Below are 22,739 nucleotides of genomic sequence, written 5' to 3' on the forward strand. Positions count from 1 at the left end.
TGTTGGTGGTCTGAGATTATCAAATGTAAGAATTATGAATGGATAATTATGAAGGATGGATCCCGGATTCCGTCTATGTTAGTCTTTTGATGTCTTGCTAAGACAGAATCAGGCTCCTCACATTCATGAGCTGTTACATTCTGGTTTGTGACCTCAATGAATTTCTGGGAATTGAGATCTGTTTGCTCCATTTCACCCTGGGAGGGTGAACTCCATGTGGGTCTGGGTTACCAGACCCACCACACGGAGGCAGAAACAGTGCTACCTTGTGACCAAGCAGGTAACAAGATGGCACTGGTATGGTGATATTGGGTTAGTATTAAGAATAGGAAAAAGAAAAAGACGGTTACTTTCCTTCCTGATCTAGTAAAGTACTTTCTTCACTATGGATGATATAATTGAATTTTAGCATTAAATAAGGAAATGATTTTACTTTTCAAGAAAGAACACAAATTTACTATCAGTCACTTGATCACAAAATCACTTGGCACCACACTGGGATACTAGGATCTATCTTGCAAATTTTTTGGCTTAGCCAATTGTCACCTGAACCTTTTTTTTTTTTTTTTTTTTGTTGCTATTTTTTGAGTCTGAGTTTTAAAACCAGATTACGTATTATTGTTTAGATTTTATGATTTATAAATTAAACATTTTCCTAATGGTTATGGGAAAGTTGTTTCTTATCCTTGGTTTAGTCTAAAAACAGTCATCAGTTCATTTATTTCTAAAATAGATAACTGTTTAAAAATACACCAATAACTAGATCAGCATAATTCTAAAATGAACAAAAATTTGATTAGAATAAAAAATACAACAGTTCTAGCATGAGGAGATTGTTGTTGTTGTTTGGTTTTTTGGAGCATTAGCAACTAAGGCCATATTGCTCCGGGATATGCGGTGGTCATTCTCTGACCTTTTCGCATCCTCCGTATTTGGTGGTGACGGGCTCGAACCCCGGTCTAATCAAGAAGCGTGTGCTACGCACTGCTGCTTCTTCCCACCTGGCTACGGAGGCGCCACACGAGGAGATATGACCTAATTGCCCTCATATAGCTAAATGCATGTAATGAAAGTGAATAATACAGTCGTGTTTTTTTCCCACTTCAAATAAAATGAGATTACATTCATTTCAGAAGTACACTAGTGACATTTTTAGACAAAACTGAAGATGGGTTATTACCCATCCTCAATTTATAATAATATGTAGATAATGTAAAATCTAAACAGTAAAATGCAACCTGATTTTAACAACAAATTCAGAATTTCAATCCAAATATGAAAAAAAAAGAGACAGAAAGTTTATAACCGAAACTTAAAAATAAGTGCGACAGACTCCGGTACCTTTCCATTGGAACACTCCATATATCAACTACATTTGAAATAAATAATGAATTTTTATTATATATATCCTTTGTGAAAAATAATGGATTATACGAGGCTTTTTTTTTTCTTTTTTTTTTAAATAATCTTGAATACTTTATTACTACAAAAAGTGACAAGAAATTTCCCTAATAGTGATCTGCTTTCAAACAATGGATAAAAACAAATCAAGTTCTGTTGTGCATACCGTGCTACAGAAAAGATAAGTGGAAACTGGAAGCTTGCTCCAGCCCTTACATCAATGTCAGTTCATCAGACTGTAACTATTAAATTACTTGTCTCAGCAACTTTAGTTAAATTCTCTCTAGTAAAAGATGTATGTATAATTTAGTGTCAGTGTTACTTTGTTTGCTGGAGCTCAAAAAAGGGAAATGCCACTTCAGTCAGCATAAGGACAAATGTAAAACTTCAATTTTCCTAAAGTATTTTATAACACCCTGGTAAAAAGCATCTTTTTTGCTCGTCTCTTGCAAACTTCATTATTGTTATTTTTTCTGTATTATTATTATCACTATTATTATTTTTTAAGATACAACAGTGCCTATTCTTGTTTTAGATGGAAAACAACAATACAACTGACTTACAAAAAAGTTTCATACCTGGATGATATTTAGATGTCCTGAAAGTCTTTCTTCACTAACACATTCTGGTTGAACAGCCAAACGGCAACAAAAATGCCCAAAGAGTGGCAACTGGTGATGGGGATTTTCTACATTTTCAAGAACTAAGTCGTGAGTGTGGATACTGTCACTAGCATCACTCAATTTCAAGGTAGCATGAGCAACCAAATCAAATTTAGGGCCACTACAATGCAAAATGAGAAAAGTTAAGAATTTAAACATAGATAAATAAAACCTAGAGAAAGTCCTTGCACATAGATTACAACTAACATAATAAAAATGCATTACAAATAACAAATAGTAGAGGTTTATACATTTAAGCAATACAGTAAAAAACTCATTACTCTTGGATGCTCTGTAATTTGACCTGACTTCATTTTTTTTATCCATGTAAGTATTTTATTTAAGAAAAACAGAGATTTTTCCTAAATAAGAATTTAATGATATAATTTCTAAACTGTTTTAGAGAATTTTGCAACCACTTTGGACATGAAGAAAACCATTAAAAAAAACAAAAAAACAATGCAAATGAAAACATTAAGGCATCGTTATTATAATTATTATAAAATTTTTTCTCCTTTATGGGATTTTTTCTGCCCCATGATGGATACTGGTACAAAGGGTGATTGGTTGTGTCCAGTTACTATTATCATTGTTATTAATGTTGGTTGAAGGACTTATTATTCTACAGGTGTTCAGAATCACAGCTTTCTGGAGTTCCATATAAGTATTCTCTGGGAGGCCTATTGTTAGTAGGTTCTTAGGGAAGCTCTTTGGCAGCATGCCAGTGGTTGACACAGTGAGCAGGATGGTCATAACTTGTTCTATATGCCACTTTCCTTTGACTTCCTGTCTTTGGTCTGTGAACCTCTGGAGGTTGCTAGTGTTCAGCACTGCTATGTCAATCAGGTAAGTAGCCCTTTCCTACTTGCCAATGAAGGTTATGTCTCGTCTGTTGTGCAGAATTGTCTTGTCCATTATTATGGGATGGTTCCAGTATAGTTTGAGTAAGGGTCTCTAGTATGCCGTGGGATTCATACTTGTAATACAGTACACTTTCTTTGATCAACTGGTATTATTGTTCTAGCTTCTGATGTATTAATCTGACCACCTGGTCATGTCTGTGAGTGTACTCCATATTGATTATCACCCTACATCTCATGGTGATGTACTGGATTGTTTCTGTGGCCAAGTGGTAGCACTGTCAAAATATCATCTGTCACTTTGGGGGTCCTTGGAAATGTATTTCCTGTAGTTCCTGGTATTGATTGGTCTTGGATGGAGCATGAATCCTTTGGTCTCAAGAAGATCCTCCTATTCATGAGTCATGTGTAGGAAGCCATGTCATCTATGCAATCTTGATGGAGATCACTGTAGTATTTGCCATGGAGTGCCTTCTTTGCCCATCTTACTGTCTTTGTTTCTTATGTCTGTGTGAATGGGGTCTCCTTGTTAAGGTTGAGTGTTTTCCTGGAAGTAATCCTGCAGGTTCTTAATCATCTTCAATGAAGTCAATCAGGCTCCTCCATCCTTCTTTCCAGGCTAGAGTCAGTCTCTCAATGGCTGACTTTGGGTGGTGTTGGTAGACCGTCATCATTATCCTGGTAAATCTCATAATCTGCTCCAGCTTGGTGTTGTTCCAATCTATGATCCTGAAGGAGTACATTAGTACTGAAACTTCAGAGGTGTTTATGGCTGTGACCATGTTCCTGCCATTCAGTTTTGATTTTACCAAATTTCTGTCTCTGATGGTATTTTCCAGTCAGGTGGGCCTTGATCTCCTTGTGTTCTAACTAGTAAGTCTGTTGTGTTCTAAATATCATCTCCAGATATTTGTAGGTTCCCCTCTCTCAAGGCATCAATCTCTTCCCCAATCTTCAGCTGGTAGTTTCGGCCAAATGGATGTCCTTGATGCAATCCATTGGTCTCGCATTTCTCTAGGCCAAATTACATCCTGATGTCAGTGCTGAACTCTTTGGTGATCCAGAATAGCTGTTGGAGTTGATTCTCAATTGCAGCATAGAAAATGTTGTTTATAAATTTTAAAATTAAATACAATTCAGAATTCTTTTTCATACGTATTTAAATTTTAAATTTATGTGAAGTTTGTGTCTTCATGTCATCTACCAAGTTTTCAAAATCAGGCATATACTGTGATAAGGCCAACCGTAAAGAGTCTTCTGTATGCAAGTCCATAAGAGTAGAGCGATTCTTCGTCTTTGTTTATTTCAAATACAAAAAGGCTGATTCACATAGTGTGGAACCAAAACAGAAATTTAAAAGTTCACCTCATTTTTTTACATTTGGGTACTTTTCTCAGCAAACATATTTCCAAGTCTTTTTCTGATGATCTGGCTTTTAGGAAGATATCTTTTTGCAATGTAATAATTTCATTTTCAAGTAATATTTTCTCCATGTGAAAAATCTCAGCAGTTTTTTTTTGCAATTTGTTTCGTAATCTAAGTTGACATTAAATGGATAAGAAATATGTTGAACAATGTCTTCAATTGTTTCAAAATCATCCACAACTTTCTCAATTTCAGAAACATATTTCTCACTATTAAATTCAAAAACAGGATATTTTTGCAAATGATCTTTCATATTTGCAATATGATCGAATTTTTTTTCTTTGTGCTCCTTAGCCATTGCCAAAAACTGATATTTGTATGCAGAAATATTACTAATCATGTCAACCCACATTTTTATTTTTTCTTTGTAATTACAAATTCAGATCACTTAATTTACTGGTAAAATCTTCCAAAAAGCCAGATCACACAACCACTCCGTATCATGTAGCTGGTGATAATCATCTCCCCTTTGATCAACAAATTTTTTAATTTCATTCAGCAAATTTTGAAATCTCTATAGAAACTTACTCCGACTCAGCCACCTCACATCTGTGTGTAATATCAAATCTGGTTCATTCTCATCGAGTTGCATTTTGAAAAGTCTCCTTTTAAGAGATTGTCCTTTGATGGAATTAATGATTTTGAAAGCTATGTCCATAACACTTAGAATTTAACCTTAAGCTGGCTAACACTGTCGGTGGATGGTGCAGTGGTAACTCAAAAAATCTTGGAGTTCGTCATCCATTTGGCACGATGCGATGAATCTGTTAAAATGCCCCATCATTGCTTTGGCTCCCATCTGTTATTGATACCAGCTTAAACAGTGGTAATTTAATTGTTTAAATAAAATTTTTGAATGCATTAAATATATCAAGACCTCTAGTTCTTTCTTTTAATAAAACCATACCCAGCAGTTCTTCTCTAGTGGCAGAATCATCGAAAACCATATGAATAAAAATGAGTAATTGAGCTGTATCATTGACGTCTGTAGATTCATCCAGTTGTAAAGAAAAGGACACACAATTAGCAATATGAGCACAGAACTGTTCGCTTGTATTTTTACTCATTTTTTTCAATGCGTCACATCACAGTATTTCAAGATAATTGCAGATCTTAAAGAGCACTTTTAATTTCATTTTTGTTCTTAAAGTTTTCAAAAAGAGAATCAGTTATTTCTAAAAATGCTTCTTTGATGAAATGACCATCAGCAAATGGTTTGCATTTTTTTGCACTTCAAAAGATGCTACAGTTACTGCTTTAGATTGTAAATTATGTATCTTGAAGAAATTTTGTTGCACAAATAATCTGGATTAAAGTTCTTTTAATTTATTTTTTCTAAGATCACTATTAGACGGAAAATCCCATTGGTATTTACCATGGAGTGCGTTGAAATGCCTTTATAAATTTCCCTTTTTGGGTCTGGCCATGGAAGCATTGCATTTCTGACTCAAAGGAGTCGGATCTTTGGGATCTGTGGTTGTGATATTTGGATCATTCATGTTTGCTCCTTTTAGCCCTGCGAGTGAGAGCTTTTCCTCCCAGGTTTCTGTCCCCGCCACGGGGAGGTAGGAGCGGTGCCACCTAGTGACCAAGTGGAAGTTGATTAGTAGTTAGTAGAACTAGAAAATAAATAAGAGAAAGGTGTCTTTCCTTTCTTAGGATCCTTTGTGCTGATACTTTTCAGCAACTATATATATATATATATACACAATAGAGAATTTTCTTTAAACTCTATAATTGTGTATCACTATCACTTCAGAAATCGCTTTATAATCGCAGAGATATTGCCTGATCACTAGAAACACTTGGCACTCGGGGCCTTTTATATATGGCTGAAGATTTCAGAGAAGGGGGACACACATTTCACCACGATAACGTAAAATCCCACAGAATTTCAGCTATCGGTATTATCACAAATGCAATATGATCGAGTTTACTACCCGTTTATAATGAATTGCAGAAACAGAAAAGCCCAATAACCCAAAATGTGCAAATTGCTTTATGGTAGTGACCTCCAGAAAGATGTTTTAGTAAAATGTGAGCTCGCATGGGATGATAATAGTGAGTTTTTACCTTAACCCTGTGAAATTCTTCACATAAAATTTTATTTTGACCATTATCATGGTGCCGACTAAGAGAATAAGTGACAGGGGTACTAGTAAATCTATCAAGGGGGGGGGGGGCGATCGATTTGGATCAAAAAATTAAAATAGGATGTTTGAAAATGGTCAAACACGAACAAGTATCGTGCGGAATTTAGATTTGTCAGTGTTAACAGTGAACTCAATAATAAAGGAAAAAGACAGAATATGAGAAGCGGTGAAGGGATCGGCACCAATGAAGTCAACTATGATAACCAAGGCTACAAAATACATATCAGTTTTTACTGTACAATTTCTTTCTTAATGTTTTCTTTTCGTACGTACCACTCCAACAACTTCACCGCTGTTCCCAGATAATATTTTTAATTGAACTAATTAAAAATATATAACTAACTGAAAAATATATAACTAACTGGAAAATATACAACTATTTTTCTATATATATAACTAATACAGGGTGCAGAGAAACTCTACCGACAAACTTGAACAGGTGATAGAGGGTACCAAATGAAACATTTTTTGAAAAGTAAACATAGGTCGTAAATGAGTTGTTATAGCAGCAGAAGCTATTAAAGGGTTATAAAAATCAAACAACACATTCAGTAATTTAATGTCATTTAATGCATACGAATCATTTGCTGTTGCACACAAAATAGAAAAAACAATCCATAATACAGTGCTCGAACGTACGACTACCATCAACATTAATGTATGCATGCGTTGAGAGGTCCATAATGTCATTTTATGTTCAGTACGGGTACAGACATGGAAATGGAAAAGAGGCTCGCAGGATTTAACAAGAATGCTTCCTAGGCAGAAGGTTGCTTCACCACACCACGTTTGCTGCAATACACCAAAGATTGCGGGATAATGGCTCTTTCGGTATGAATATGCATGATACTAAACGTCGAGACACTGCTAGGACACCCTGGTTTGAGAAACAGGTTTTGCAGACCTTCGCTAATACTCCTACCAGCACAAGTGCCGTTGCACGCCGATTGGGTGTGCAGCTTTGTTTGGTGTGGGATGTGGTGCACAAAGCCAGACTACATCCTTTCCGATGCCAGAAAGTGCATGCACTAGAACTTGCTGACTTTGCCCGCCGTGTCCAGTTCTCCCACTGATTTTTACAGGAAATCAACTTGCAGCTTGATTTTGCCAATAATGTGCTTTACACTGATAAGGCATGTTTCACCCAAGAGGGATTGTTCAACAGCCGCAACTGTCATGTGTGCAGAGAATAATCCCCATGCAATGGTTGAACATGGCTACCAACACAGGATTAGTGCCAATGTATGGGCTGGCATTGTGTGAAACGTTTTAGTTGGACCATACATTTGCTCAGAGTTCAGAGTTGTTTGTTTTTTAGGGGCATTAGCAACTAAGGCCATATTGCTCCAGGGATATGCGGTGGTCATTCCCTGACCTTTCCGCATCCTCTGTATTAGGTGGGCACGGGCTCAAACCCATAATGTCATTTTATGTTCAGTACGGGTACAGACATGGAAATGGAAAAGAGGCTCGCAGGATTTAACAAGAATGCTTCCTAGGCAGAAGGTGGCTTCACCACACCACGTTTGCTGCAATACACCAAAGATTGCGGGATAATGGCATAATTAAGCAAAATCAAACTTGCAGCAAAATCAAGCTGCAAGTTGATTTCCTGTATTTTGCCAATAATGTGCTTTACACTGATAAGGCATGTTTCACCCAAGAGGGATTGTTCAACAGCCGCAACTGTCATGTGTGGGCAGAGAATAATCCCCATGCAATGGTTGAACATGGCTACCAACACAGGTTTAGTGCCAATGTATGGGCTGGCATTGTGTGAAACGGTTTAGTTGGACCATACATGTTGCTCAGAGTTCAGAGTTGTTTGTTTTTTAGGGGCATTAGCAACTAAGGCCATATTGCTCCAGGGATATGCGGTGGTCATTCCCTGACCTTTCCGCATCCTCTGTATTAGGTGGGCACGGGCTCAAACCCTGGTCTAATCAAGAAGCGTGTGCTATGCACTACTGCTCCTTCCCACCTGGCTACAGAGGCGCCCATACATATTCCCCGCACGTTTAGATTGACGACTTTGCGTTTTTAGAGCAAACACTACCAGAGTTGTTGGAGGATGTTCCTCTGATTGTCCGAGCACAAAGGTGGTTCCAACATGATGGTGCACCACCACATTTTCACAGGCGCGTACACGCACACTTACATACAACCTTTCCAGGCAGAAGGATTGGTCAAGGTGGACCTGTAGCCTAGCCAGCAAGGTCGCCTGATCTGACTTGTTTGGACTTTTTCTTTTGAGGATACATGAAGACTCTTGTGAATGAAATGGCAGTGGAGGAACTTATAGCATGTATTGTCGCAGCAAGTGCAGAGATACAAGACAATCCTTAGAACTTCCCAGATATTGACTGGAACTTGTGGGTTGGTGACTCACTCACACACTAGTCACACGTTTGTGGATTTATTGGATGATTGTTTTCTGCAGCAGCATGTTCCAGAGGCAACCAGAGAAAGTAATACTCTTGATCTGGTTATCAGCAGTGATCATTCGTGTATTAAGAATTTGCAGATAAAGGAACCACTAGGTGGCAGTGATCACAGTGTACTGATGTGGGATTTACTTAAAGATTTAATTACCATCAGGGGTAAAGGAAAGGGTTTTTGCTTCCGTAAAGGTGAGTACAGTGGTCTCAGACAGTTTTTAAATTCTGTACAGTGGGATCAACTGACGATGTTACCAACAGTAAATTCTAAGTGGGAAGCATTCAAGGAATTAATCGTGGATGCTACTAAAAGTTTCATACCTATTAAGAAATATTGTTCAAGGTTTAGGCCTAAATGGTTATCTAATGAACTAATGAAACTCGTAACAGAGAAGAAAATGCATGGGATGCATATAAATTATCAAGCGACTCAAAAGCCTATGACAGATATAAGCTAGTCTGTAATCAGGTCACAAAGGAGGTTAGGCAGGCGAAGGCAGATTACGAGAAATCCCTGGCAAAAGATGCTAAGAAAAACAGCAAGGATTTCATTATTTATATAAACTCTAAAAGGAAGGGGATGAATCTGATTGGTCCACTTGATATCAATGGTTCGACTGTTGATGATCCTGCTCAGATAGCAAACAAACTGAATGAGTATTTTGCATCTACATTCACACATGAGGAATTATTAAGGTTTGAAAATGGCAGAAGGTTATCAAATTGTAACAGGATACTTAATGATTTTGTAATAACTGAAATTAAAGTGGAGGAGAAATTGTTGAAGTTAAACATAAGAAAAGCATCTGGGGTGGACGGGATCTATCCAGTTATATTAAAGGAGGCAGCAAAGCAACTAAGCAAACCCTTAGCCATAATTATGAGAGCATCCTTGGACTCAGGGGAGGTTCCCACGGACTGGAGATGTGCAAATGTATCCCCAATTCACAAAGGGGGATCGAAGGGTGACACGAGTAATTACAGACCAGTTAGTTTAACTTCTGTTCCAGGTAAAATAATGGAGTCACTGGTTAAAGATGCATTGCAGGATCATCTAGACAAGACTGCAGCAATAATTCAGACACAGCATGGGTTTGTTAAGGGAAAGTCTTGTCTGACAAATTTGATAGGATATTATGATGTGGTTACAAAGAAACTGGATGCAAAAAATAATTTTGATATCATATATTTGGATTTCAGGAAAGCTTTTGACACTGTTGCGCATGGAAGACTATTGTACAAATTGGAGCAGAATGGTATTAAGGGTAAGTTGCTACAATGGATAAAAGAATGGTTAAGTGGGAGAAGACAGAGGGTGGTAATCAATGGGTGCTGCCCTTCGTGGACTAATGTTATTAGTGGTGTCCCACAGGGTTCGGTGTTAGGTCCACTGTTGTTTTGTATATTTATCAATGACATTGATGAAGGTATATCAGGCTTAATGTCAAAGTTTGCAGATGATACAAAGGTTGGCAGGGTTGTTAATGACAGTAATGGCAGTGTGCTACTGCAACAGGATCTAGATATTTTGGCAGATGGGCTAAGAAGTGGCAACTGAATTTTAACCTTGACAAATGCAAAGTACTGCATATGGGTAGAAGTAACCCCAGAGAAACGTACCAACTGTGTGGTGCTACACACACAGTTGGTAGAAAATGAAAAAGACCTGAGAGTAATTGTGCAGTCAGATATGAAGTTTTCTGAACAATGCAGACAGGCTGCCAGGGCAGGTCATGGGGTTTTGTCAATGATATATAGGAATTTTGCTAGCAGGGAGAAGGAGGTGATTGTCCCTCTGTATAAGGCAATGGTCAGGCCACGCTTTGAGTACTGCGTACAGGTCTGGAGGCCTCATTTTAGGAAGGATGTAGATTTACTTGAGCGTGTACAGAGAAGGGCAACTAGATTGGTGAAGGGAATGAAGGGATCCTCTTATCAAGAGAGGCTTAAGTTCTGCAAATTGCCATGGCTGGAGACTAGGCACCTGCGTGGTGATCTGATTGAGGTATATAAGGCCTTGAATGGGTTGAGCATGCTGAATTCTGATGGGATCCTTCCACCTGTTCAGATTACGAACCTAAGTGGGCATAAATTCAAATTAAGAAAGGACAGATGTAGAATAGATGTGCGGAAATTTGCCTTTAGCCAGTGGGTGGTTAATTGCTGGAACAAACTTCCATCTGTCGTTGTGGAAGTTGATAGGTTGAATAAATTTAAGGAGGAACTGGACAGGCATTTGGAGGGAATGGTGTGATTTTTTTTGGCTGATGCTGCATAAGCTCATACACTTGCTTTCTTGCATCACATGCCACTACTACTACTACTTCCAATTATTATATTGTTATTGTTGTTATTTTAGGAGCATTAGCAACTAAGGCCATATTGCTCCGAGATATGCGGTGGTCATTCCCTGACCTTTCCGCATCCTCCGTATTTGGTGGTGACGGGCTCGAACCCTGGTCTAATCAAGAAGCGTGTGCTATGCACTGCTGCTCCTTCCCACCTGGCTACGGAGGCGCCTACTACTTCCAATGCCTAAAACATTCAATAATGCATCGGTATGAGTTATGCATTGAACATCATGGTCACCAGTTTGAGGACTTCTTATGAATTGTTTTTTCTATTTTGTGTGCAACAGCAAATGATTTATACGCATTAAACGACATTAAATTACTGAATGTGTTGTTTTGATTTTTACCACCCTTTAATAGCTTCTGCTGCTATAACGACTCATTTACAACCTATGTTTACTTGACAAAAATGTTTCTTTTGGTACCATCTATCACCTGTTCAAGTTTGTCGGTAGAGTTTCTCTGCACCTTGTATATAAAAAATAGATGACTATTTTTCTTCATTCTTCTGAGGATATTATGTGGTTTTTGTAATTTTGGCATATCATGGATATAGGAGCAATATTTTATTAGTCATGCCCTAGTTACGTAAAACTCGACTTACATAAAAGTCCTGGAACGCATGTCAGGATTTTTGGATTAACCGGGATTTTTATTTTACCATCTATCTCAGAAAATCGAGTCTACTGTAATTTGTATTTTCTTATCTACTTTTTTTTTTGCCTGTGATTTCCATTACTTTTTCACATTGTTTATAAAAGGCATTTTGTCTTAAAGGTTAATAAACTTCTTCAACCTTCAGAAAACATACCAACAGTACTGCATTGTAAAATTTTTCAATGCCCCATTATCCACATTTTTCATATAGAAAAATCAATGTAAACAAAAACTTGTTTACAATGATTTTTCTATGATTCTTTCATTTGTCAGGTGGATGTTCAGATGTTTATATTGGCACATCAATTATTTTAATCATAATGCAACATATTTCTTTCATAAATTTAGATATACTGAGTACAGTCAGTCCTCGTACAGCACAATAGTTGCGTTCCTAGAAATCCTCGTGCAATGCAAAATCATGCAATATAAACAACAGACCCTATGGGAAAAATAGGGTTAGGTGCCGACCACCCAAGATTGAACACACATTTGTAACCAAAACATTACCAAACACAATAAATAATCGTAATAAAATACGTATTTTATTACGACTATTACGTAATAAAATATTGCTAATGCTTTTACTTCTATCGTAAAGAAACTTGTTTTTGTTTGATTTTCTATCGAAACAGATGACAGCCGTTCCATCTCTTCCAATTCTTTGTGTCTTAATCTAATGGATTTTGATTACACTTTGAGTTGTTCCTGCTATGAAAGTTGTTTTTATTTTCTCTGCATTCTTTCTAATTCTCGGCGTAGCCTCATTTAGGTCTGTAGCACGTGCAATATCACATGGTCTTTCATTTCGCTCAAAGCATTTCACAATTTCATATTTTTTATCTATCGACAGAGGCGGACTGGCCATAATCCTTACCGGGGACACCCCAGTGGGCCAGAGGCCGGTGTGATTTTGGCCATAAACCATAGTATGAGGCCAATATACATTTTCCCGGGTAAGAATTTTTGATCCAGTCCGCCTCTGTTTATTGATATTGCTTTTCTTTTTCTCTCTGAATCTGCAGTGTCTTCACCAGGACGCTTCCTTTTCACACCTTTTTAAGTATTTTACTCATTTTTAGGGAACAAAGCACAATTACAAAACGAGGAGGTACTGCTTGATACACATAAACAAAGCTGCGCGCGTGTAGCAACTGAATAAACAACACCGTAAAAGCAGAGATACACTATTAACACCTCACATTTTACTAAAGCACATTTCTAGGGGTTACTACCATAAAACAATAAAAACAATTTCCAGTTGCGTTTCTGCTAGTGGAATCTGTTATAAACTGGTAGTAAACTCGATCTAATTGCATTTGCGATTATACCGATAGCTGGAATTGTGTTGGTTTTTACGTTATTATGGTGAAATGTGTTTCCCCTTCACTGATATAAAAAACAAATACATTTTCAGAATCTTCTCTTCATTCCTATCGTGTTGCGTTCGATTGTGGTGATTCCGCTTTCGACTACCATTTCTTGTAAACACAAAGGTGAATCATGCATAAACGAATTCGGTTCGTGTTATATAAGATATCGTTCCCCTATCTATAAATCGTGTATGATCGAATTCGTATAGTGTAAACACGTGTCATACGAGGACTGACTGTATAATTTTTACACTTCACAATTTCTTCCTGTTATACACAAATACTCTCGAAAATGTATATAAAATAATAATATTGTTTCTTTTCAGATTATATAGCTACAAGAGGTTGCAAGCTCTCCTCAGAATCTTTCTGTCCGCAGTTATTACTCTGGTTTTACACTGCATATTAAGCATATTTTGGAATGTCATTATTGGCAACTCACTTCTGATTTGATAACTGTTAATCAGTATTAGATTAATGAATGATTATGTAATGGCCACAAGTCTCGTTTTTTTTTTTTTTGTGGTTTATTGAATTTGTAGAGAGAGAGAGAGAGAGAGAGATAGATAGAGAGAGACAGACTACTAAATACCACAACAACTTCCTTTTGTATGATGGGCATTTATATTTATATTTTCTCTTTCTCTATTTATAACTATTTATTTATGTATCTGAGTTCCTGTTACAATTTCTACATATCTCGGGAACAGGATGGTGAATGCAATTTCAATGATGCACACTCAAGCAAATATGCAATTACCATGATCAGTGAGAACCATGATTCAGCCAGGAACTTAGGTCTAACCAATCCAATGCAGAATTCTCAACTAAAAAAGTTGTAATTTACTGGATAACAGACTTTCCTGCAGGTACAAAACTTTTCTACCTTCGGGAAAAGGCATCACACTTTTGTCATTTATGTAGTTTTTGACTGTGCTACTGCTAAATGTGAATTTTCCTTTTGAAGAATGTTAGTATTTATCAACTTCTATGATTTGATCATTAACTCATCAAATGCTCCATAAGAAATCTGAAGGTTGTTTTTCTTCACAACAAGAAGAATAAATTTCCATTTGTTTCTTGGTTTACCCAGTTCACATGAAGGAAAACTAGGAAAATATGAGGCATCCTTTAGAAGATAAATTATGAAAGTTATAAATGAGATGTCAATGTAGAATTTCAGCTTGGGTTGCAATGTGGTTACATTAAGTATCAAGGTCTGAGGTCTGAGTAACTTAATAAAGTGGCCTTTAGAACTTGACAATAAAACAGAGCTTTTTCACAATAGTCAACTGGTTTTTTTTTTTTTTTTTTTAGGAGCATTAGCAACTAAGGCCATATTGCCCCAGGGATGTGCGGTGGTCATTCCCTGACCTCTCTGCATCCTCCATATTTGGTGGTCACGGGCTCAAACCCCGGTCTAATCAAGAAGCGTGTGCTACGCACTGCTGTTCCACAATAGTCAACTGGTTTTTTTTTTTTTTTTTTTTTAGGAGCATTAGCAACTAAGGCCATATTGCCCCAGGGATGTGCGGTGGTCATTCCCTGACCTCTCTGCATCCTCCATATTTGGTGGTCACGGGCTCAAACCCCGGTCTAATCAAGAAGCGTGTGCTACGCACTGCTGTTCCTGCCCACCTGGCTACTGAGGCACCACAGTAGTCAACAATTTCATTAACAGTGATGAGAGGTACAGGTATGCCTGTAACAATTTAATATACACTGCATATGTTAAGTATGAGTACATATCATTGTATTTAAAAAAATAAATAAATAAATATATTTGCACATATAGTTTTAATATATATATATATTTTTTTTTTTTTTTTCTGTGGTCTGTAGACTTTACTTCAAATATAAAAGTTGTCTGTATCTGAAAAAAGAACCTGAAAGATTGGGGAACAACGGTCTATGGAACAGCACTATATTAGAAAAGAATGGTTATCAGATGGGAACTGAAGCTTGGTAAATGCAGTGCAATTAACAATGCTCTAGCCAAAATAGGCCTTGCTGCCACTGCATATTAAGCTAGGACTTTCAATGATGAACTCAGAATATTGCCTTCCAGGATATATGATTAATGTTCCAAAATTGTTGGAAGTGAAAGGTGTATATTCACTGGACCACCAATTAAGCAGATGCTATTATTTAAAGAGTTAGAAGACAAAATGATTGCTGAAAAGAATTCTTTTCAAACTTCTGAAAAAAAAAATTCCTGTCATACTTTATAATAACAAAAGCAGAAACTACAAAGATCTGGTTAAAAATTTCACTGAATAACACAGAAAATTAGGGATGTACCATCTCCCTAAAACTACACTATTCGCACCTGAACTTTCTCAAAACCCAACTGGTTTAAATACGTTCTAGAGCAAATTTCCAAGTCATTTTTAAACAGTCTGCAAACTGGATGAGTGAAGAGAATACAGAATGTTATGATCACGCCGTGATCGGGTAAGGGTAGGGTATACATTATTACAGTAAAATTATTTTATATCTAAATGTTTTAGGAGATGGTAATAGTAATTAACCCTGTGATAGGCATGTACAGTAAAATCTCATTAATACAAACAGTTTATACAAAGTACTTAAATAGGCTTCTCTATGTAAATATATTCGTTTATTACAAAATTCAGTTAATAAGTATTACAAAGTTCATTTTCACCCCATGAGAAATAAATATTGTTATTTTGTACATTTAATACAAATATGGGCATAGGTGTCCAATTATTTCCACTGGCCAGCCAGTTCCCTGCTTCCTGAAGGATGGCACTGACTTGTTAGAAATTACTTTTGTGTAAACAAAACCAGTTTATGGTAGCTAAAAACATCACTATGAAAGATGAGATGTTACATACACTCCCTCGCTCTCCAGGGATTAAGATCAGTTGCAATTGTTATGCCAGTTCAAAGAATCTTTTGCTACAGCATACAGTAATCTATTTTTTGTGCCGTTTTATCTGAGCTGATGTCTTTTTCGGAACTTGTGTCTTTAAATTAATTTAAAGTTTGTTTATAATAAATATCATCTAGTAGTTATGGTTACAAAACATAAACTGATGGAATTATACAAGAAATTATACAAGAGGCTGATAGGATTTAACTTAAAAAAAAAAAAAAAAAACGGACATTGCAAAGGAATATGACAGCCTACTTTATATAATACTGAAAAACCAAAAAAAAAAAAAAAAAAACTGGAAGTGCATGACACTGGAGCATCGATAAAAAACAGGAAACGAATTCCTGGTTCGAAACACGAGGAGCGTGAAACAAAACGTTTTGAGTAGTACCAACAAATGCATGCATCTAGTTTGCCAATATCAGGTTCGATTTTGAAAGAAAAAGCAAATTATCTAGTTCAGCAACATGGAATTAGCAACTTAAAAGGCAGCAGTGGCTGGCTCCAAAGATTTAAAGACAACAATAATTTGGTTTCACAAAATGTTTGCGGCAAGTCTGGATTAATCGACAAAAAAGAGGCTACAGACTGGTTGTGTTCTGTATGGTCCATTCTGGCATAATATGAGGATATTTTTAATCTTGATGAGACAGGTTTATTTTATAATTTGGTACCAAACAAAACATTTGCTGTTCGAGGAGAGTCTTGTCATAGTGGAAAATTAAGTAAACAAAGACTCACTACTCTGTTATGCTGCAATCAGATGGCAATACAAAACTATGACCACTTGTGATTGGTTTTCCAAGCTAAGATGTTTTAAGGAAGTTATCCAACTTCCCTGTGATTATGTGGCCAGTAGAATCCATATGCTTGGCCTATGGTCAAATCCATATGTGCTTCAGAAAAAAAAGGAACATTTTGATGATTCTAGATCATACAGCACATTCTAACGAGTTGCTTAAGTTGACAAATATATGGCTGTTGTTTTAACCTCCCATTTCCACCAGTTTTATGCAGCCACTAGATCAAGGCATTATTTATAACCACAAGAGAGCATATAGAGCCGGCCTGATAAGGTACTTGATCCTCAACACAGGAGGGAGGGAACAACAGCTAAACTCGAATGTCTTGAATGCTATCAGTAATCTTGTTATTGCTTGAGACAGTACTGCATCAAGTGTAATAATCAACTGTTTCAGAAAAAATGGCTTTGGAGAAAATATCACTGGAAAGAATGGTGCAGCAGACAAATGTGACAGCAACATTGAGGAATGGAGGAATTTGAAGGAGCATATGGATTTTGTGGGAGAATTTGAAGCATTTGTGAAGATGAATGATGTAGTTGCTACTGCAGCAATGTCAACACCAGAAAAGCTGCTGAGCACCAAGCAAAACAATGTTTTTGTTACCAACGACAGCAAACGCACATACACGTGCACTGCCATCTAAAAAAGATGCCCAAAATGTATTGAGCATAATAGAGAATGTGTTTCAGTTTCTTTTGTTGGCCTGCAGTAATGTTGATTAAGAAACAAATATTGCATTTTATAATGTCTGTGCATTATAAAAAAATGCCCATAGGACAAAAACTGCAAAGAACATTGAATTCTTTCTTTAAATTAGATTAATTTATCAAAAAGTTAATGGATGGTATGTCTCCCTTTATATTATTAATTCTTTTTACTGTGATACTAAAACATTGTATATATCAAAATATATACTGTGCAATATTATAATTTCTTTTAATTGCTTTTCCCTTAGTTTATCTTAAAAATAAAATAAAATCTTTAAAAAGTGTGTTAGTTATTCCTATTACTGTATTGTTAGACAAGGCATTTGTTTTTATCATTTTTTATTTTTATTATTTGATTTTATTAATTTAAATTAATTAATTTTTTATTTAATTTTAATATTATTATTATTCTTCGATATACACAGTGTCTCAAAAATATTGGAACAAACATTTAGGGGAGGTAGGTAACCTCTAAAGGAATATGAATCACATAAGAACTCTTAACTGGAAACGTCACGGGAAAGTAGTAGCAGAGGCACAAGAAGCAGAAATGACACAAGACAGTAATTAGTGGCAAACATTTATTTGATATAATATTAACAATGGAGTACGAGATGGATACATTTCATGATGTTACAACAGATGCTCCAAGGTTCCACCATGAGACGCGATGCATGCATGACACTGACGCAGCATGGATTGGCAGAAACAGTCGAACACACCTGGAGTTTCTATGACAGTAGCAGCAGTGCAGACAAGTCTCGCCACGAGATCCATTTCCGTCTCCACAGGCAATTCATACACGATAGATTTGAGGCCCCCCCCCACAGAAAGAAATCAAGGCTCGATAAATCAGGTGAGCGTGGGGGCCAGGCAACGGGTCCACCACAGCCAATCCATCGACGCCCAAAATGCCTGTTCAAATGTTCACCAACACACCTTCCATAATGGGCAGGTGCCCCGTCATGTTGAAACCAAATGTTGTGTCTCACATTTGCTGGAACATCGTCAAGTAACCCTGGTAGAACTTGTTCAAGAAAGATCCGATATTTAGCAGAGTTCATGCGGGATGGTAACAGGTATGGGCCAACTAAGCAGTCACCGACCATACCTGCCCACACATGGGCAGGTATGGTCGGTGACTGCTTAGTTGGCCCATACCACACACAGTGTCCCCCCCACCCTGCCCACAGTGTGGGGGGGGGACATTGTGTGAGTTGTCGTGAGCCCACACATGAGCATTGTGCTGATTGAATAAGCTTCCCGAGTGAAATAAGCCTCATCCATGACCAAAACATAGGCTGGAAAATTCAAGTCTTGAACACTTTCTTGGAGAAACCACTGCACAAAAGCCACACAGGCAGGATGATCTTGGGGGTGCAGTAACTGAACCCTTTGGAGCTGAAAGGGGTGTAAGGAATTGTCATGCCAGACACACTGTACACTGCAACGAGACACACCTAAGGCAGAGGCAACGGCACATGTGCTGGTAGTAGGATTATTCTTGATGGCATTCAACACACTTTCTTTCATGGCGGGAGTTCGCGTTGAACGTGGTCTACCCGCACTACTCCTGTTACATCTAAATGACCCATAATCGCACAAATTTTGATGCACACGTGCAAATAAACAGTGGTCCGGTACATGTCTGTCTGGGAAGCGTTCTCCATAAATTCGTTGAGCGGCTCATCCATTGGCCTCTGCTAATCCATACACTAGGTGCATGTCTGCCAGCTCACGGTTCGTATATCGATGCATGCTCTTTGTGTTGCTACTACTGCTTGAATGAGTAAACCAGAAATTTTCCCTCTCGCGAACTGATGAACAGCGCCACCTACCGATTTACTGTGACGTTTCTGGTTATGGGTTCCCGTGCAATTCACATTCCTTTAGATGCTACCTACCACCCCTAAACGTTTGCACCAATATTTTTGAGACACCTTGTATAGTATGTTCCAAAAAAAAATAATAATAATAATAATAATTATAATAAAAAAAAGGATTAAAATTTGACATCGGAAGTTTCATTTTCACAGTGAAAATGAAAAATTTCAGTTTCTTAGCAATGTGCCACCTGTATAATATTCTTAATCACTGATTTCATTATTTTGCTACCCCAGAAGTCAAACTCAAATGGTCCACAGTTACTCATCTCCACCTTTCCTTCTCCCATATGAATGGTAATGACATTTCCCATTTTCTGTCCAAAGGAATTAATTGCCAGAATCCAATAACATAGCTGTCGACTTTTAACTTTCATAAAGCTGAATATTAGGTTACTGCTAAGGATAAAAGAATGGTTGAGGGGGAGAAGACAGGGGGTGATTATCGATGGGCACCGCACTAATTGTTATTTTCTATATTTATTAATGATACTGAGAGAAACGCATATCAGACTTACTGTATAGGTCTGCAGATGATATGAATGCTGGCAGGGTAGTTCATAATAATAATCAGGGTATGCTACTGAAACAATATCTAAACAAATTTGGCACATAGGCTGGGAAGTGGCAACTGAAGTTCAATATTGAAAAATGCAAGGTACTTCATAAGGGCAGAAGTTTAATCCCAGATTAACATACCAACTGTGTGGTACCATACTCAGGGTAGTGGAAATGGAAAAGAGCTGGGAGTAATTGTGCAGTCAGATACAGAGTTCTCTGAGTAGCACAAATAAGTGGCTAAGTAGCTCATGCAGTTTTGTCAAGAATATATAGGAATGTTGCCAGCAAGGATAAGGAGGTGATTATCCCATTGTATGGATTGAGTATGCTCAATGCTGATGGAATCCTTCCTCTTGCACGGAATACAAATGAGGGGACACAAATTCAAATTGAGGAAGGATTTTTGCAAGACAGATGTGCAGAAATTTTCCTTCAGCTTTTCAGAATTTGATTATTAGGATAAACTCCCATCTGGTGCTGTGGATGATGGGTAGTTTGAATAAATTCAAGGAAGAACCAGATAAACTGTTAGAGAGGGATGGACAGATGATATGGGAAGTGTTGGTTATTTTTTGGATGATGCTGTATAAGCATCATCCAAAAAAACTATTTGCATTCTTTGCCACTCCCAATTTCTAAGCAGGAGGAAAACAATGATTTAAGGATAAAAACCATTCTGTTTTTGTGGTTTTTGTTGACTTTATAAAAAAAAAAAAACCAAAGGTTGTTTTTTTTTTATTAAGTCAACACCACAATAGGAATTTGGTCCTTGAGGTTGTTACAGACAGATATGCCAGACAAGCTGTACTTGCTACCTGGGAGTCTAAAACGCTAATGGAACTGATATTCGGGTGACATTCAAGTCAAGTGGACCTAATTTCGGCGAAGTCCGGACGGTCTGTGACAGCCAAATCCTCTGCTTGCACCTTCACGATGGTGGGACTGTTAGTAATCCTGGGTATAACCTCCATGCATAAGCACACGGTACGTGACCACCCAGGTGTGAACCAACGTTAAGCAGGTGTCGGGGTATTGGTGCCCACAGCACATGCAGGAATGTGCTGTGGGCACTTTCTGTGTTACCAATGTAAGCAGGTGTCGGGGTGTTGGTGCCCACAGCACATGCAGGGATGCCGCCCCTCTGTGTTACCAACGTAAGCAGGTGTCGGGGTGTTGGTGCCCACAGCATATGCTGGAATGCAGCCCCTCTGTGTTACCAGGCAATATTAGTGGTAGATGACCCTCATCAACCGGAGCCATACCACCACTTTGCTTATTGGAAGCTTGAAGTGGTGGAAACCATGTTTAGTCTCCTGAGCTAAGTTCCGGTCAATCCTTAACCATCTCTTCCATCATGCAATATGACTGATGACTTTTGAGGTTACGATGAACATCATGGTGAGATCCAATCTTCCTTACATTTCAAGAGTACAGCTCTAAAACAGTGTTCACAGGCCGGCCACCAGTTAGTACACCAGACCAAATCTACTGGTAACTCTTTAGGAGGCTTCCAGATCAGTCAGTGTATAATCTTGCTACCTCTACAACTGCCTGATAGTGACTGAAGGGAGTCTTAGTAGTGTGTATGCGGGGCATGCTCGAGGCCACGTTATGTCAAGGATCTGGGTATATTCTTACCACATGTATGCCATATCCAAAAATTTCATTACTTCATACAGCATGTCCCACCCACTTTTTCTTACTATTGAATACACCATGAATTGTCAAACTAACAGAGCAAGCATATCTGCAAAAAGATCTAAACCTCCCAAGGACTTCCTAATTCATTTCACAAATATACGTGGTCTCAATTCTAATCTCAACGATGTCCATTTCCACTTGCAGTCTGCCAAACCCCATGTACTTTTTCTGACAGAATCTCAGTTTTCAGTTGATGAATTTGGAATCTTCTCTTTTTGATCTGCACTGGCTTAAAATCTCTTTACCTCATTTTGTCAAATTCATCTGTAGTCTCTACTCCACTCCACTAATCACTTGGAGCTCTTCGACTTCCTCTAGCTGCAACTTGATTTTCTCCAGTCCAACTTTCCTAACAGTGAAGTAATTTTCCTTGGTGATTTTAATGTTCACAACTCCAGCTGGCTTCCGTTTTCTAGTCACGCCAACCCAGCTGGTCGAAGTGCTGAGGCTATTGCAATTACTAATGACCTTGCACAGATTGTTCATTTACCTACAAAAATACCAGACAATCCTAATCATACAGCCAACATGCTTGGTCTTTTTCTCACAAACAACACTTCTAAGTACACAGTCGAAGTGAGTGGTCCTTCAGGACCTCAGATCACAACTTGGTGATTGTCTCTTCTCCAATGGAGCCTTTATCTCATGGCTATTCCCAACCTCATATTGTTTGGCATTACAAGAATGCAAAATAAGATGACCTGCAAGATTTCTTTTCTTCTTTTCCTTGGTCTGATTACTGTTTCAAAACTTCTGATGTCATCGTTTGCTCAGATTGTGTCAGTGAAATTATTCTTGTAGGAATGGAATCCTTATCCAAAACTCCACTTTAAAATCTCGTCCTTTATCTAAACCTTGGTTT

The 22,739-nt window shown here is 37.6% G+C and overlaps 1 protein-coding gene across 6 annotated transcripts in view; it reads right to left on the bottom strand.

The window, feature by feature from the left end:
* LOC150078345 (rhotekin-2-like) overlaps positions 1-22,739 on the bottom strand; it is a 322,298-nt gene that overhangs the window by 63,555 nt on the left and 236,004 nt on the right. For all 6 annotated transcript variants that reach the window (XM_090385333.1, XM_090385330.1, XM_090385335.1 and 3 more), the window contains one exon: positions 1,980-2,184. In XM_090385333.1, coding sequence (XP_090241459.1) covers positions 1,980-2,184 — 205 coding nt within the window. The remainder of the gene's footprint in view (positions 1-1,979; positions 2,185-22,739) is intronic.

The sequence above is a fragment of the Mastigoproctus giganteus genome, chromosome 11 (assembly GCF_048544385.1).
Source record: "Mastigoproctus giganteus isolate SK-2022 chromosome 11, ASM4854438v1, whole genome shotgun sequence".
Classification (NCBI taxonomy): Eukaryota; Metazoa; Arthropoda; class Arachnida; order Uropygi; family Thelyphonidae; genus Mastigoproctus; species Mastigoproctus giganteus.